Source organism: Camponotus floridanus, unplaced genomic scaffold (genome assembly GCF_003227725.1).
Source record: "Camponotus floridanus strain SB8 unplaced genomic scaffold, Cflo_v7.5 scaffold94, whole genome shotgun sequence".
NCBI classification, from domain to species: Eukaryota; Metazoa; Arthropoda; class Insecta; order Hymenoptera; family Formicidae; genus Camponotus; species Camponotus floridanus.
Genome location: NW_020229865.1, coordinates 223,294 through 240,584, shown reverse-complemented (window position 1 = coordinate 240,584; position 17,291 = coordinate 223,294). Strand labels below are relative to the sequence as shown.

Below are 17,291 nucleotides of genomic sequence, written 5' to 3'. Positions count from 1 at the left end.
TGAACCTGGCAATTTCTCTACACTTCGAGAAAAAAAAAATTTTTTTTACAAGGCACATTGGACGAAAAGCTCGAACACGGATCAACTTTTTTTCGACGTAGATTCATCACACCAAAGGAGATCAAAATTGGTGATGAGTCAATCGCAACCTCCTCTTGTGAGACATAACTTATCAGGAGGCTCAAATAAATATTTTAAAAATGCTATTTATGGAAGTAACACAATTAAAGTAACAAAGTATAGCTACTTCAAGTTGTTAAATAGAGAGAGAGAAAACATATTTTTTCATATTTATTCTCCGGACTGCGAGATTTATCTTGGAAAAAAGGAAGAGTTAAAAGGGAATGAGAAATGTAGAAGCTGATATTGATATTGATGTTTTCAATTTATCAAATTTTTTCGTCTCGGTATCCTTAGAATCTGAACTTCAAAAATTGACCAAAGACAATGATTTTGTTTACGTTGTGATGAATCATAGATTTAATCGAAACAAAATTAAAGAAAACACTTTGGAGGACATCTACAATGGGGACGAGTATAAGAATTTTGGAAAAGGAAATGTATTGTCTTCACCATACAATTTCTCTTACTCCTTTTTTACTGACGGTATTCACACAGATAAATTGAACAACAAGACACTTTGGCCAATTTATCTTAATAATTACTATAAATGAATTACCAATCTCAGAACGGAATAAGTATGTCTTACTTGCTGGCTTGTACATAGGGTCCAAAGATCCTAATCAATAAGTTTTTTTACAACCATTTGTCAACGAAGCCAATAAAATTTCTATAGAATGATTCAAATTGCTTCACAATAGCAAACAAATTGTTAGTAAGTTATTCCACTTTGTTGCACTGCTGATTCAGTTGCAAGGTACCAATTGCTTAATTTTCAATCATTTGCTGCTTATTATGATTGCATATTCTGCTACCAAAAATCAGAGCACACATGGAAAGGACAAAGATTTGCAATTTCAATTTATCCTCCTAAGGAAAGAACATTGGAATCTACGAAAGAAGATCTACTTAAAGCGTTTCAGAAGAAAAATGAAACAAATAAAAGTAAAAGACACTATAGAGGAGTGAAAGGTTTTTCACCATTAATGTTATTACATTACTTTAATTTTATGGCTGAATTTGTAGTTGATTACATGCATAATATTCTACTTGGAGTAACCAAATTACACACTGAACTCATTCTACAATCTATTAGCAAAAATATCTCCAGAAAATGTAGGAATGGATCATGTACTAAGCACGATTGATGAGCGACTTTTAATGATATATCCTCCTTCTTCTATAACAAGGATTCCTCGTTCCATCAAAGATATAAGTAGATGGAAAGCATCCGAGTGGAGATCATGGTTATTATTTTATTTTGTGCCTTGAAAAGTCTGTTGAAGAAAAAATATTTAAATCATTTTGCATTATTATCTGCAGCAACTAATATTTTGCTTCAAAGATCAATGACACATGAAGATGTATTTCAAGTTCATAAACTTTTTTTATTCTATATGTATCTATTTCAGAAGTATTTCCATAAGGAAAACATGGTATACAACATTCATCTTTTGTCACATATTTGCAAAGGTGTTCTTAACTGGAGTCCATTATGAACTCATAATTCCTTTCTATACGAAGGTCAAAACCTGATGCAATTATATCATAATCCTTATTTTACAAATTACGCACAAATTTCTCATTTATACTTCAATACTCTATTTGTTCAATACCCTATTTTTCAAAGTTCGTCTTGACACAAAATATTATTGAGTTTTCAGAAAAAATTAAAAAAAAAACTTCATTTACTTCATACGTTGTGGGGAGGAAATTATACTTTTAGGAAAAAGTGAAAGATATTCATTATCAACTGACGAAGAGCAATTACTAGCGATAAATGATATGCTAAATGATCAGCTAAAAATTATTTAGCTTACCAAAGAATGATTTATAAATGAATAAGATATTCATGTAGTAGATATTGTAACAACAAACTTAATAATGATTCATACATATTAATTGAACGATCAAACGAGCTCGCCGAAGGCGGGCGAGATTCGATCGTCATTATACGAAGACGTCTCGTTCGAAGATGATTACATGTAGTAGCGCCAGCTATGCCCAAGTCCACAACGTTTAGAGAACTAAAAATTCGAATTTCCTGCTTTCAGCGCCACTCCTTTGAGTGTAGCGGTTACCTACTTCATTGTGTTTAGAGACCATTATCTAAAAAAGGAAAAATTAACACAGAAATTGTTAAGTAATGACTTCTCATTTTATGATTACGGGTAACATTGGGGGAATAGAAAAATAAATTTAGATAAATCGAGTCACTTCTAATATGTTTGTTTGTTTGTTTTAGAAGGGTGGGAGGTAATCATCTTCGAACGAGACGTCTTCGTATAATGACGATCGAACCTCGCCCGCCTTCGGCGGGCTCGTTTGATCGTTCAATTATACTACGACGTCTCGTTCTCAATGATTACATGTAGAAATTCAGAGCTTGTGTTTAATTTTTTTTTTATTTAAACTTTTTTTTTTTTTTTTTTAAGGAACAATGTATCATATTCATATCACTTAAGAATGGAGAATGCAAAGGTGTCCTTATCAGTATTAATTGGCCTATTATAGAATTTATTGAAAGTATTTGACTTCTTAGACCATCCCGCTGTGCGTCTGATAGTATCGATATCGACACCTTTGCTAAAGGCCTTGGAAACGGCAGCATGTTTGGTACTATAAGCTGAAAAAATATCTGTGTCAACTCCAGCTTTCTTCAAAAAAGCTTTAATCCAATGAGATAGAGTTTGAGCTGTTATCGGTTTATGTGGTTTAACATTGGAAATAAACAGATTTTTGCGATCTCCCCTAATTGGTTTCGTTATCTCTAGATATTTTAACAAGGACTTGGCTACACATAAACGCTCATTATCTTTCAAAAAAAGTAACACCATGTTGGACTGAAAATTTCCAGGTTTTGAAGTTTTAATTAAAGATGGGATTCTAATTTCAATTTGTGACTCTGTGAAGATAATATTATCAATATCAATTACAGCCATTGTTTGTAAGCGATGTGCAGTGGTGAGGACAAGCAGGGTAGCTGTTTTTCCTGCTAATTCCTTCAATTGCAATGAATCATTGTTTGGAAGCTCTTGTATGAAATCCAGAACCTTATCAATATTCCATGTTGTCTCGTATTTTGGTTTTGTAGGGCGTTTTTTGAAAACACCGCGCATGAAACGCGAGATCAACTTGTCACTTGAAAACTGCTGTGCTGTGATAAGTGCTATTGCTGACTTATCGGAGTTTAGAGTTCCATACTTCGCACCCTTTTGGAACCGTTTAGTGAGAAACTCAATTATTATCGAGGTGTTCGTGTTGAACATATCGTGGCCCTTTTCCTTTGTAAAAGAATACCACTGTTTCAGGGAACATTCATACTGTTTCAAGGTTGATGAAAATACTGAGTTCACCATCAACTCAGCTACTGCCTCAGTGAGTCCTTTATTTAGAAATGCTTTCCTGATAATCTCCCGGCCACCAATGAAAGTGTTCTCGCTAGAGGGTGCGTTTTGGACCTACAAGGAGAATTTAATAGGTTTTTATTTGGCTTAAAAATTATCGGCGAACCTCTGAGTAGCAATTTGAATAGGGGGTACCACGGCTGAGATGACCAATAAGGTACTACAACTACACCTTCCACTTCATCTGCAATGAATTTTTTTAGTGTTGGCAAAATGAGTGCAAAAGGGGAGAATGCGTAAGGTTTCTCTCTTTGCCATGGTATAGTAAAGGCATCTACTTTAAAAACCTCTGGGTTTGGATATCTTGCGCAAAATTTGTCAACTTTCCTGTTCTCGAAAGCAAATAAATCGATGCTAAATGGACCAAATTTATTATGGATTTTTGGGAATGCTTTATCAGAGAGTTCCCACTCTGTGTCCATGTTTGTGATCCTAGATGCTGTGTCTGCATGGATATTATCCTTCGAAGCGATATACGTCGCGTATATCCAAATACCTCGTTCCTCACACCACAGCCATATTTTTCGGGCCAATTCACTCAGTATCGGGAACTGAACACCGCCGGTTTTATTTACATACGCAATAGCAGTCGTCTTATCCAGTCTCAGTAGAACTTCGCAATTTCGTAAATTATGAGCAAATGATTTGAGAGCAATGAAGGCCGCTAACAACTCTAAATAATTTATGTGTCGCTTTTTTTCCCCTTGATTCCAAAAACCACTAGCCGATTGATCATTAGAATATGCACCCCAGCCCGTCAAAGAGGCATCAGAGAAAATCTCAGCTACAAAATTCGACTTTCGAATTGGGTTGATACCGATTTGACTGTGAATTTTCCACCAATCGAGATCCTCTTTTAAGTTGTCTTTAATCAACATTTTTGCCTCATAGTTATCGTCATTTATTAGTAACGCAAGGAATTTTGCTCTTTCTAATCTTTTAGAGTGGACAAGACCGTAGGCCACTGCTGGGCACGCAGCATTCAGAACTCCTAGTAACTGAGCGTATTCACTAATTTTACAAGATTTCCCTACAGTAAACTCTTTTAGTAACTTATTTATTTGGATTTTCTTTTTATCAGTCAACTCAATAGTGTAATTAATCGAATTAATTGTAAAACCCAGAAATTTACACTTTTTTGAAGGAATTAGTGAACTTTTTTCCTCATTTATCACAAAGCCAAGTTTTTCTAATAACTCTCTAGCTTCCAATATGCTATATTTACAATTTTTGACTCTTTTGGCAGTAAAAAACATATCATCCAAATAAATTATCATTAGAATACCCCTCTCTCTTAAAATCCTTACTACAGGTTTCATAATCTTCGTGAAAACATATGGGCTTAAACTTAAGCCAAATGGAAGACACCTAAATTGATATAGCTTATTTTTAAAAACAAAACGGAGATATTTTCTGCTGTCTTCAGAGACTAGAACCGTTAGATAAGCATCCTTGAGATCGACTGTTGTCATGAAAGCCTCCGGAATTAGCAAATTTTTTACTGATCGGATGTTCTCCATTTTAAAATGGGGTGCGTCAATAAACTTATTTAACTTTTTCAAGTTTAGTATAAATCGATAGGCGCCATCTAGCTTTGGTACCAAAAAAATTGGAGACAAGAATTGTCCTTCACATGGCTCGCATTCCTCAATTGAATTTTTGAGTAATAAATTTTTAATTTCTAACTCTAATTGAGCTGATTCCTCCTCACTCCAAGATTGCTGCTCAGGAGGTTTATTTTGATAAGGACTCTTTTCGAATTGTATAGAGTAACCCTCTATGGCATTTAAAACATAACTATCTGTCGTTATTTTTCTCCATTCCTCATGAAAAAATCTCAATCTACCTCCTATTTGTCTTACCTCCTCTACTTCTTGCTGGACTCCTTCGATGGTTTGCTCTTCTCCCGACTGGTCTGATTCGATCGATATTGTGTCCTCGACTTGAATCGGAGGAAGGGTTTCTTGTAGTAGCCGCCCGTCTGCCGGTACTGGGCAGACGGGCCTCTCCAGTTTTCCTGTGAGCGTTGGAGGGGTTTTTTGGTAACTTTATGAACCGCCTTAAGACTGTTGCAGGCACTCTCAACTGTCTTTACCTCCTTGATCTGATCAGCCAACTTATCACCGAAAAGCCATTCACCTGGAGACAGAGAGTCCACCAGTGGCTTAACACTTTTCTTCATTATGGGAGTAATGAAGGACGCTCTGGCTTTTGAATGCTGTCGGAAAACGTCGATCAACAGTTTCCCTGTGTCACTTAAATATTCAATCAATTTTATTTGATCCACACCTTCTTCTGAATCCTCGAGTAAAAGTGACACTGCAGCCGCCAGTGATGTAATAGCTGTACCTACACATTCCTGTGTATCGGTAAAATGTTGATCTCTTTTCTTCGAAATTTCAGTCATTGCTGGTATGATTTCTACGTTGATTTTTGGAGGTTGAGTGTACAATTCCCCTGTTCGAGGAAATTTTTTTAGCAAAACTTTTTTAGCCTGCTCTGGCAAGCTGAATTTCATAATCTCTTTCCAACGGTTAACAACTTCTGGATGTAGCTTAACTGCGTTCTCTTTAGAAGCAGTGGGATCCTCTCCCAACAAGTTGAGAATATCTACTAACCCATCGTGTTCAGGATCGTCTTGTTCAGACGTTGGCGTCAAATTTGAGTCGTCTTTGCGACCGCCATCTTGGGTATTTATCACGACTTCTTGTCCCACAATGGGTGGAACATTTTCCTTATTGGAAGTGGCATCTGTAACAGAAAATAACCTCATACTTACCACATTCAGGTATGATTTTTTTTTTGTGTGGAGTTATTTGAACATGTTGTTTTCCAGAAATACCCTTATTGGGTCTGCCATAATTAAATATACTGCACTTTGGCATAAAAAAGGTTCCTTTTTTGGGATTGCAAATTCGTGTGGAATTTTGCGGAAATTTTGGCAGTTAATACCCTTGTTGGGTCGGTAAATTTCGTTTGGAAAATGCCTTTACTTTTCGTGTGGAAAAAGTAAATTTTTTGGCAGTTAATACCCTTGTTGGGTCGGCAAATTTCGTTTGGAAAATGCCTTTACTTTTCGTGTGGAAAAAGTAAATTTTTTGGCAGTTAATACCCTTGTTGGGTCGGCAAATTTCGTTTGGAAAATGCCTTTACTTTTCGTATGGAAAAAGTAAATTTTTTACCTGTGGAAATTGTATCGCTGTTGTTTCCTTTGTCCTTTTGGGCTAACAGACCGTTGATGAGAGAAACGAGGTTATTTAGTTGAGATTGCATTTTCTTGTATTTCTCGTCAGATCTACTTCGCTTTTGATCACGGGATCTCGAACGAGATCTCGAAAGCGATCGAGACCGTTTTCTCTTCTTATCTTTTCCCATTTTTAATCCGAGCAACTCTTTATTTTCAATAAATATTGCCCGTTAGTACTTTACGTGTGTTTCGTTGGGCACAACGAACAACAAATGAAGTAGATAACCGCTACACTCAAAGGAGTGGCGCTGAAAGCAGGAAATTCGAATTTTTAGTTCTCTAAACGTTGTGGACTTGGGCATAGCCCAAGTAGCTGGCGCTACTACATGTAATCATTGAGAACGAGACGTCGTAGTATAATTAATTCTGGAGAAAAGATTGTAATTAGATTAATTTTAAAGTTTCCAACTGATGTTAAATTGATTGTGCAACAGCTTAATATGCATGATGAATCTGTTATAAATCTGTTAGAAATAAAAATATTAAAAATTTCCATATTCGAAAAATGAATAGCTATAGCTGTTTAAAATGTATTGACGTAAATCAAATAAGAAGTTAGTGCATTTTTGTAAGTATACCATGTACTAACTATGTGTGTGACATGCCATTCGGCTGTTACGAAGACTTGTTGAAACATCTCATTATAATGTCTGTTTTTTCACTTTTTTGCGGTTATTGTTGAAGATTACTTGTGATTTAATTTAGCAAGGATAGTGATGTAATAACAGTAAAAATTATATTTATATTAATTTATATTTTGTTAATAAAATGACAAGAAATATGACGCGCATTGCTTAACATTTAAAATCTGTATTATATGTAAACTTAAATTGTACTAATAAAATGTGTTTTTTTACAATTCATTTTTATTTTTTTAGATGCACTCTCTGTAAATGATTTGCTAAATAAAATAAATAATATTTTTAAATAAAATAAATAATAAATGATGCATGTAAATAAAATAAATAATACAACGATAATTTTTATAAATTAGATGATTAATATAGATGATTAAAATAATGGAAATTCTATACCTATTTTTCATTGTCTGCTAAAACAACCTACCAGATCGTTTGCAATATTATTAACCAAAGAATTAAAAATTTGATCATTTCAATATATGTGTTTCTTAGAAAAGTGTTTATAAGATACTGAAAACAACATTAATTATAATTTTCTCAAGATGTTTGAAAGTTGTTTACAGAGTTTAATAAATTATTTAAAAACGTTTCTATATCGTAATATTTGAAAAGTGTTTTATTTATGTTTAATGTTCTTTTTAAGAAAAATCTCCATGTTGTGAAAATGTTTATTAATTGCTTATGAATAGAACGTTTAGTAGATGTGAGATTGTTTTGATGCACGTTGAAATCAATGTTACGTGATTATTTTCAAAGTGTTTCTTATGAAGTGGCGTTTAATAATATAGTCTCAAACATTTCTATTATAGTTTTCTAAATATTTATAAAATGTTATTGTTAGCAGAAAATTAATAAGATGTTTGCAACGTGCTTCGAAATAGTGTAATCATCAATAAAACTCTTTATAAATGGTATAAACATTGATAAAAGTCTTCTAAAACAGACCTTCCAAAAAAAATCTTAGGTAAAAAAAAGGTAAAAAAAAGGTTAAAAAAATACGCCAAGTACATAAAAAATATTCCACCTTGTAAAGCAACAAAACGTTTAATAAAAAAATACCCTTATAATAAATAATTTATAAAAATTTTTCCTCAAAAAATATATATAATTTTCCTAAAAAAAAATCAAAATTAAATATGAAATCAATGATTAATTAGCCAAGTACATTGAAACAATTGAGAGGGATTTGTAATTTGAAATATTTTTCACAAATTCAATCTTGCATTTATATATTAGATTATCGACAAAATAAAAATGATTTTCAAAATAAGTTCCAAGTAAATTTGGAACTAAAAAAATTAAGACCAAAACAACTTACAAAAACTTGGCGTGCTCGGGTCACATTATAATATATTACATATAATTTTACATATAATTTTACAAAGTTTGCGAATTATATACCTGTAATTAATTTCAATTATAGAAATATGTGAATTATAATACGACCCGAGCACGCCAAGTTTTTGTAAGTTGTTTTGGTCTTAATTTTTTTAGTTCCAAATTTACTTGGAACTTATTTTGAAAATCATTTTTATTTTGTCGAGAATCTAATATATAAATGCAAGATTGAATTTGTGACAAATATTTCAAATTACAAATCCCTATCAATTGCTTCAATGTACTTGGCTAATTAATTTAACATTGATTTTATATTTAGTTTTGATTTTTTTAAGAAAATTATATATATTTTTTGAGGGAAAATTTTTATAAATTATTTACTATAAGAGTATTTTTTTATTAAACGTTTTGTTGCATACAAGGTGAAATATTTTTTATGTACTTGGCGTATTTTTTTTACCTTTGTAAGGTTCTTTTTGGAAGGATTTCACATCTTTTTGTAAAATTTATTTATATATCTTTTCTGCAAAAAATATATATGCATTTTTAGCACTTCTAGGCCAACTACACTTTTGTACTACTAAATCATTTATTAATTGCCATCCGGTATATTACTATATATTATACGTCAAAATTATTGATGTAATTAAGTTTTTATCATTACATATTTACTATTATAGATTTCATTATTATTGCATTATTATTTATTATAAAATAAAATTTTGTTCACGTATGAAGAATCAAAGAAAATTTTAGAAGTTCAGATTTAATTAAAATAAAACATGCTGCAATTCTGTCATAGTATTAAATTTCTATCTTAAACAAAATGAAATTTAAAGTGAAAAGCCATTACTAGGTTTAAAGAGAAAAAAAGAAGTTAAAAATTCGAAAACTTAAACAGATATATATATATATATATATATATATATATATATATATATATACAGGGTGTCCGTCGATTTTCGACCAAAATGAAATAAATAAGTAGATTGGCTCGAATTAAGAAGGAATGACCTGTATTGTTTTGGGATTGTCCCAATAATTAACGAAATATTAAATAAAAAAGATCGGCCAATCTGCGTGAGTAAAAACGCGCGGCGACGAGAGTCGTCCCACCGTAATCCGATACTACGAGCGCGGCGAAGCGGTGGGCGGGTCGCTCTCCGAGACATGATGGTGGTTTGCGATATATCGCAATACCGCGCCGAAAAATGACCCGTCCCCCCTTTTCGTGGCGAGAAAATGATGCGCTATCATTTCCACACCACCTTGCGGTAGATAGCATGGTGCGCTTTTTTTATAGTGGTTTCCCTCATAGGCCTATTCCACTCTCAATTTAAAAATTATTCTAAATGCCATTTACTATACGCTGAATATATCGTAAATGTAAAAAATTAATGGACAGTACCTTTACAAAAATTGATTCGTGGTTGAAAATCCCTCGATAAAATGTATTGCACACGTTGATAATGTGATACGATGATAAAATTCTTCAAGAATCCTTTCTTCATCTCGTACACGAAGACGCACTGCTGGACCGGTTATCCCGATATTATGCACGACATTCAGTTTCACATAATTATTGCACAACACGTAAAATTGTACGGCCACTTGGTTTTCGTGCACGCCCGAGAAATGATTCCATGTAAATTGCGGCCGCACGATAAGTATTTTCTCCCGCTAGCCCGTATGCCACAATCATGTCCGCATATTCCTGCGGAGTATACTTCATTTTCACTGATAATTAACTGCGCGAACATAAGATTTTTACAAAGCGTCTTAGCTCTCGCACGTTGTTGTCAGACTGCGTACGCCAGCAGCACGCAACTACAGCTGAGCGGACATGCGAGTGTAATCATAGTGCGCAGGCGTCGAACTCACACGTACGCTTACACTCACATGTCCGCTCAGCTGTCAGCTGTAGTTGCGTGCTGCTGGCGTACGCAGTCTGGTAACAGCGTGCGAGAGCTAAGACGTTTTAATAAAAATCTTGTGTTTGCGTAGTAAATTAACAGAGAAAATGAAGTATACTTTGCAGGAATATACGGATATGATTGTGGCATACGAACTAGCGGGAGAAAATACTTATCGTGCGGCCGCAATTTACATGGAATCATTTTTCGGGCGTGCACGAAAACCAAGTGGCCGTACAATTTTACGTGTTGTGCAATAATTATGTGAAACTGAGTGTCGTGCATAATATCGGAATAACCGGTCCAGCAGTGCGTCTTCGTGTACGAGATGAAGAAAGGATTTTTGAAGAATTTTATCATCGTATCACATTATCAACGTGTGCAATACATTTTACCGAGGGATTTTCAACCACGGATCAATTTTTGTAAAGGTACTGTCCATTAATTTTTTACATTTACGATATATTCAGCGTATAGTAAATGGCATTTTGAATAATTTTTAAATAGAGAGTGGAATAGGCCTATGGCGGAAACCACTATAAAAAAAGCGCACCATGCTATCTACCGCAAGGTGGTGTGGAAATGATAGCGCATCATTTTCTCGCCACGAAAAGGGGGGACGGGTCATTTTTCGGCGCGGTATTGCGATATATCGCAAACCACCATCATGTCTCGGAGAGCGACCCGCCCACCGCTTCGCCGCGCTCGTAGTATCGGATTACGGTGGGACAACTCTCGTCGCCGCGCGCTTTTACTCACGCAGATTGGCCGATCTTTTTTATTTAATATTTCGTTAATTATTTGGACAATCCCAAAACAATACAGGTCATTCCTTCTTAATTCGAGCCAATCTACTTATTTATTTCATTTTGGTCGAAAATCGACGGACACTCTGTACATATATATATATATATATATATATATATATATTTATATATATTTATATTTATATATTTATTTATTTATATTTATATTTATATTTATTATATATTATATTTTTATATTTATTATATTATATTTAGGAAATAGAGAGATGAATTGAAAAGTTTAATATTACTGGCAATAACGAAAGGAATATTACTTGAGATATTACTGAAATAGTCAAAATTATTAACTGATTCTTTCTATAAAATATTACTGATTTACAGCGCTGTACTTATATAATAATTACTGTAATCAGTGATTATTTACTGTTTTTCAGTGATAATACACTGATTCACTTTTAGAGAGTGCTTTATTCGACAACATTATTAAATATATTATTATGCTAAAAGAAAGACGTCAAAATGCGGTACATGTCATGATGTCAGGAATCTGTGACATTAGATCGTCACTTTTACGTCTTAAAAACGTCAATTCGTGACGTCAAGAATAATCAGTGAATGACCAATTTGAAACATCAAAATGATGTGTGCTTGCTACCTGGGTGATTCCAATTGCAATAAATTAATCGATACATAGGTTGCAATTATTTGGATAAGTATTACATTCGATATGCATGGTCGATTCAAATAATTGATATCTATAGGTACTTTCCGATTCACACATGATGCGCATAAAGTGACAGAAAATGTATAATAATATGCGTAACATGAACTATACATTTTCTGTCACTTCATGCGCATCATGCGTGAATCGGAAAGTATATTATGTACCGATCAATTCATTCCAATTACAGTCGGTAATTTCTCGCATGATAAAAAAATTATACATTGTGACGTCCCGACCAATAAATTTTCTCTTTTTACCATACAAACAGATTCCTTCTTTACCCTGTTGGAATTTGTTCAATTCTATCTAATCACGAAAGAGCAAGATTGAAGGAGATATTATTTTTATTAACATTAACGTTATAATTGCATTTATCTTTAATTAATCTTACTCATATTCTAATTACTTAGTTACTTTTAATAACTATTTTAACCAAATTCATTAGAATTATAGTATTAAAATTATGAAGATATAAAAGAATTATAAATTCGTCTACGAATAATGCATTGTACAAAGGAGCGATTTTAAAACGCCTTCGGGATACAGCTGGCGTTTATCTATCATGGAATGTAAATCATAATCAGAGATAACGACCATTACTGGACCATTACTAATCCATTTCTCATTAAGACATCATTTGTAAAATTTTGGTTAATTATTCCACTTAAGTAATATCAGGTCTACGTAATAAGAACAAAAACATTCAAAATTGTACATAGTCAGCGTTGGAAGAAGGAAGTAAATCTGTAATAAATTGTAAGGTTCATCCATGTAATTCTCACACGGCGACTCGCTCTCGCTAATCAGCTAAACATAACATCTTCATATCAAGAATGGCAGATCGATATTCGAATGGACAAAGGAGATGATGAAATTTGCCTTATCTAAGTCCCCACTGACTCGTATCAAGGAGGACCAGCGCCTACCGGCCATTGTCACGGAGCGCCAGTAGATTTTTCTCCGCTCTACAGTTAGGACGAACTCTGATTTTCGCTGATTGTTCACTGCATTATTCTCTAACTTGATTGTATCTACCTATACATACACTCATATTTTATACAATATACGTAGAGTTAATTGGAAAGTTCTACGAGATTTTATTGAGAACCTCTCTACCGCCGAGTTTTAAAATCTGTCATCCCTTGGAAATTTCACGCTACTGGATCTTTGAATTCCGAGCGCTACTTCCGACAGATTTAGAAGGAAGGAAGAATCTCAAATTTTCTCCCAGTAAGAAAGGAGTAGTTAAAATTTTGGTGAGTTAAAATTTATTTTTATTTTGTCTCTTTCTTTAATTATATTAAAATAGAAATTAATGTCATCAATTTAATTTCCACCGAATTATTAATTATTAATACGTCTTTGTCATTATTATCTTACTTGGTATAATTATTCTGTACAATTCATTATTACCATAGTTATAATTATTATTTTGATTTATAGTTATTACGTTGATTATCCAATTATTTAAGATCAATTATTATTGCTTAATTATTATTAATTATTAATACGTATAATGAAAGAATTAGTAATCTGTGTATTGATCTTGGTTATTTTAATTTTACTCATTCTAGTAGCATTACTTCACGATCAATTGCGTTCTCTTAAATAATTTAATCATTTAGTTATATTATATTATCTTATTTTATCTTTTCATCCTATTTACTCTCATTTAGAATACAAATTTAAATTTGACAATAGATCACAATCTCCCTCATCCCCAGTAAACCCGGTGAATGCAGGGTGACTCAAAAACACGGGAGGTATTTGAATAAAATAATTATGTTAACCATCTCGGTATTGTAGTTCTCTATTACTTTGTAACCGGGACGTAACAACATCTTTCATCGTCACGAGAACACAGCGCCTCTTTCGTCAAACGTGCGAACCGTACAAGAAAAATATGTGAAAAATGTAGCCACCACCACGACGGTGACGTTTCTTAATTCTTAATTAACGATAAAAAGTTTCACATTGAAACTTTGCATCGTTATATTTTTGCTTATAGAGCACATAGAGCAAAAATAAAGACACTTTCCTTATATAAATCGAACCCAAGCAATTGATTAAATGTAATAAAAATTTGATCGATTCAGCGATTATTGAGAACCGATAATATGCATTATTCGCAACTTAGCCTTTCGCGTAAAGATACACGGTGTGTCTTGCGTCTGATTGACTCGACTTCAAGACACTACCGTGTCTCTTGATTTGTTATGTGAACAATATTAATTTAAACGTTTTCTAAAAATAAAATACTATCTAAAATACTAACCATATGTGCTGTTTCGAAACATAGTAATGCCGTAACATGGCCAATATATACTTCGTTCCATATTTTTTCAAATTGCAATAACTTATTCATATTTAAATGGAGGTCAATAACACTTATTATTATGTTCTAGCCAGCCTGATGGTATTGCTTTAACAGTATCATTTGATAAGAATTTAATTATTGTCCACGTTGGTTTCTCCATTCTGAAATAAACATAAAAAAAGCAAAAATGCCATATTTGTTTGTAAATTGTGAAATTATTAGTAATAAAAAATATTAATATTTGCAGTAACAAAAAAAAACAAAAATCTAAGAGTAATTCGCCCATATTATATGAATATATTAATATTATAATATGTATAATGTGTCAATATTGCACTTAATTTATAAGCAAAAAGAGAGATATCAATATAATATATTACTTAGTACTTTATATAAAATAAATAATATATATTAAATAATATATACTAAATCAAATTTATTACTTTAGTAACAAAAACTATAACTTTTTTAATGCAGAAAATATAAGAGAATTAAAGCAAATTAGACAATTTTAAAGTAATAAAAATATAGATAAGAATATCTAAACATAGATTGCATTTAAAAATATGTAAAATACTGAAGAAAAAATATACCCAAACCTGTTAGAACAGATTTTCGTCAAATGCCCATAACAAATTTTAAAAGCAGAAAAATTACAGTTTGTATAAAGAAACTGATATATTCGATTATGTTGCCAGTATGTCAGCAGAAATACAACAAAATCTGTTCACATGACTAAACAAAAGATTGTCAACAGAAACGAGGAGAACTTGTTGATATAGAGTGTCCCACATGGAATTGTGTTGAAACCAATCAGCTGTCATTTGCGAATTCATGTAGTTATTGACATGGGTAAAGCTGTGTTGAAAAAAGGAAAGTCTGCAATTTTGAATGAGTATAAATTGAATTGAACAGAATGTTTGCATATTAGTGTATTTATTCATGAAAAATATGCCAATATTTAAGTAAAGTTGAGTAAACTAGTGCTAAATATTTTCGAAGTGCACACCATTTGAATCGGTACAGAATTCAATTCTTTTACGAAAACTCGTAAAAACTTTCTTTAATATATTGTCTTTTATGTTGTTGACAACTTTTTTAATCTCTGCAATTAAATCTGGAACTATTTCCGGGTTTCCAGAATAACAATTGTCTTTAATATACCCCCAAAGAAAGTAATCATATGGATTCAAATCCGGTGAGTATGGTGGCCATTCTAGACCCCCCTGGACAAATTTCGGATATCCTAGGCCGATGACTCGATTGCCATAAACTTTATGGATGGTTTCGAAAACCTCCTTGGTTCTATGTGGTGTCGCTCCATCCTGCATGAAATTATATCCTCTGATCAGGCCTCTTTTCTTTGTATGAAGAAAGAATTTTTTTTCGAGAAGCTGCTTGTAACTTTCATCAGTGACCGTTGATTTGAAGAATTGCAGGTAAATTCCTTTGATCGAGATCGCAGCCCACCGTTATTTTTAATGGATGCAATTTAATTTAGCGAGAGAAACGTTAGGATTTTCCGACCCCCAAAATCGATTTATTTCTGCTTATTCACATGACCATTGAGCCAGAAATTGTGTTTCGTCCGTATAAATTATTAATTTTTCATCAAGTTCTCTATCCTCAAACATTCCATTTATTGTTTTGCAAAATTCGACTCGTTTTGCCATAGCGCGTTCGGTTAGCAATTGATGCGAGGTTATTTTATACGGATGCATATTCAGGAAATGTTTTAAAATCCTGTGTAACGTTGTTTTCGATATTTTAAGCGCTTGAGCATCTTTCCTAATGGATACATTTGGATTTTGTTCGAAATAATTCTTAATTTCCTTGCCAATATTTTTTTCTACGGCAATAGATGTAGATGGGCCTGGCAGATCATGTCTTGAATTGTTCCATATTGCATGAAATTATCGATAATTCTGTCAAAAACAACACAAAAATTGATTTTAATGGAGATTTATTGCCGAAAAATGAAGTAATGTAACGCATAAATTTAAATAAATGATCAATTCTAACTTCTTAAGTGTCACTTCGCTCGTAACTTTATGCGTTCCGTACTTAGAACGAAACCCCTTAAGCACTACTATATATTTTTCCTCTAGAAAAGAAACACTCGATGAGGTAAACTTTTTCTTCCGTAGTTAAATTATTCATTTTGGCGTGCTTGAATTTGCTTTTACCACAGCCAAAATAAAATTCCGAATCTTCAAATAGTCGATCGTTAACTGTAAGACCCTATCTAAAGTCACGGAGAAGCGTACCAACTCTACAGTTTCAACACAATCCCATGGGACACCTTGTATAACTGATGGCAGATTGATAGCAGAAATTGAACAGAATCTGCGGCAATTTGACAATATATTGTCGACAGAAATCGAGCAGGATCTGCGCAATGAAATTTATTATCAAATTCTCGATAGAAATCGAGTAGAGTCTGCTGATATAACTAATGTCAGAGTGATGGCAGAAAGTTAACAGGATCTGTGGATTTGATAGCAAATTGATAACAAAAATCGAGTAGGATCTGCGCACACAATCTTTGATAGCAGATTGACGGCAGAAACGGAACAGAATTTACATGATTCGATAATTCCTTCACTTACCGCTACGTGAGCTGTACTTTTTCGTAATCTAATTTTTGTCAGAAATATATATAAAGTCGCGAATATTAATAAAAGATCAGAATATAATAATTATCATTTTAATTTCTGATATCTGATACAAGTAGATGAGATTCAGAATATTAAATTGATTGAAATCATTAAGATAAATGGATATTTATTTATATACTGTCTATTTAAGGCATAAAGC

At 32.9% G+C, this 17,291-nt stretch overlaps 2 protein-coding genes and 1 pseudogene across 2 annotated transcripts; 1 reads left to right on the top strand and 2 right to left on the bottom strand.

Moving 5' to 3' along the window:
• The first annotated feature begins 344 nt into the window (after positions 1 to 344).
• Positions 345 to 1,392, top strand: LOC112639864 (annotated as a pseudogene).
• Positions 1,393 to 2,576: 1,184 nt separating this feature from the next.
• On the bottom strand, positions 2,577 to 4,405 carry LOC112639863. Its single transcript, XM_025415030.1, has 2 exons — positions 3,815 to 4,405; positions 2,577 to 3,581 (listed from the first exon to the last, which is right to left on the bottom strand). Exons 1-2 carry the CDS (start codon positions 4,403 to 4,405, stop codon positions 2,577 to 2,579), a joined length of 1,596 nt encoding a protein of 531 aa, XP_025270815.1.
• Positions 4,406 to 5,394: 989 nt separating this feature from the next.
• LOC105257081 lies at positions 5,395 to 6,300 on the bottom strand. Its single transcript, XM_025415029.1, has one exon. It carries the CDS (start codon positions 6,298 to 6,300, stop codon positions 5,395 to 5,397), a length of 906 nt encoding a protein of 301 aa, XP_025270814.1.
• Between the last annotated feature and the right edge of the window lie 10,991 nt (positions 6,301 to 17,291).

Bases quoted from the DNA above. Each gene is read 5' to 3' on its own strand.
- LOC112639863 (XM_025415030.1), bottom strand. From the start codon at position 4,405: ATGTTGATTAAAGACAACTTAAAAGAGGATCTCGATTGGTGGAAAATT. The intron at 3,582-3,814 runs GTTTTTAAAGTA...TTCTCCTTGTAG, and splicing joins CAAGATATCCAAACCCAGAG to GTCCAAAACGCACCCTCTAG.
- LOC105257081 (XM_025415029.1), bottom strand. From the start codon at position 6,300: ATGAGGTTATTTTCTGTTACAGATGCCACTTCCAATAAGGAAAATGTT.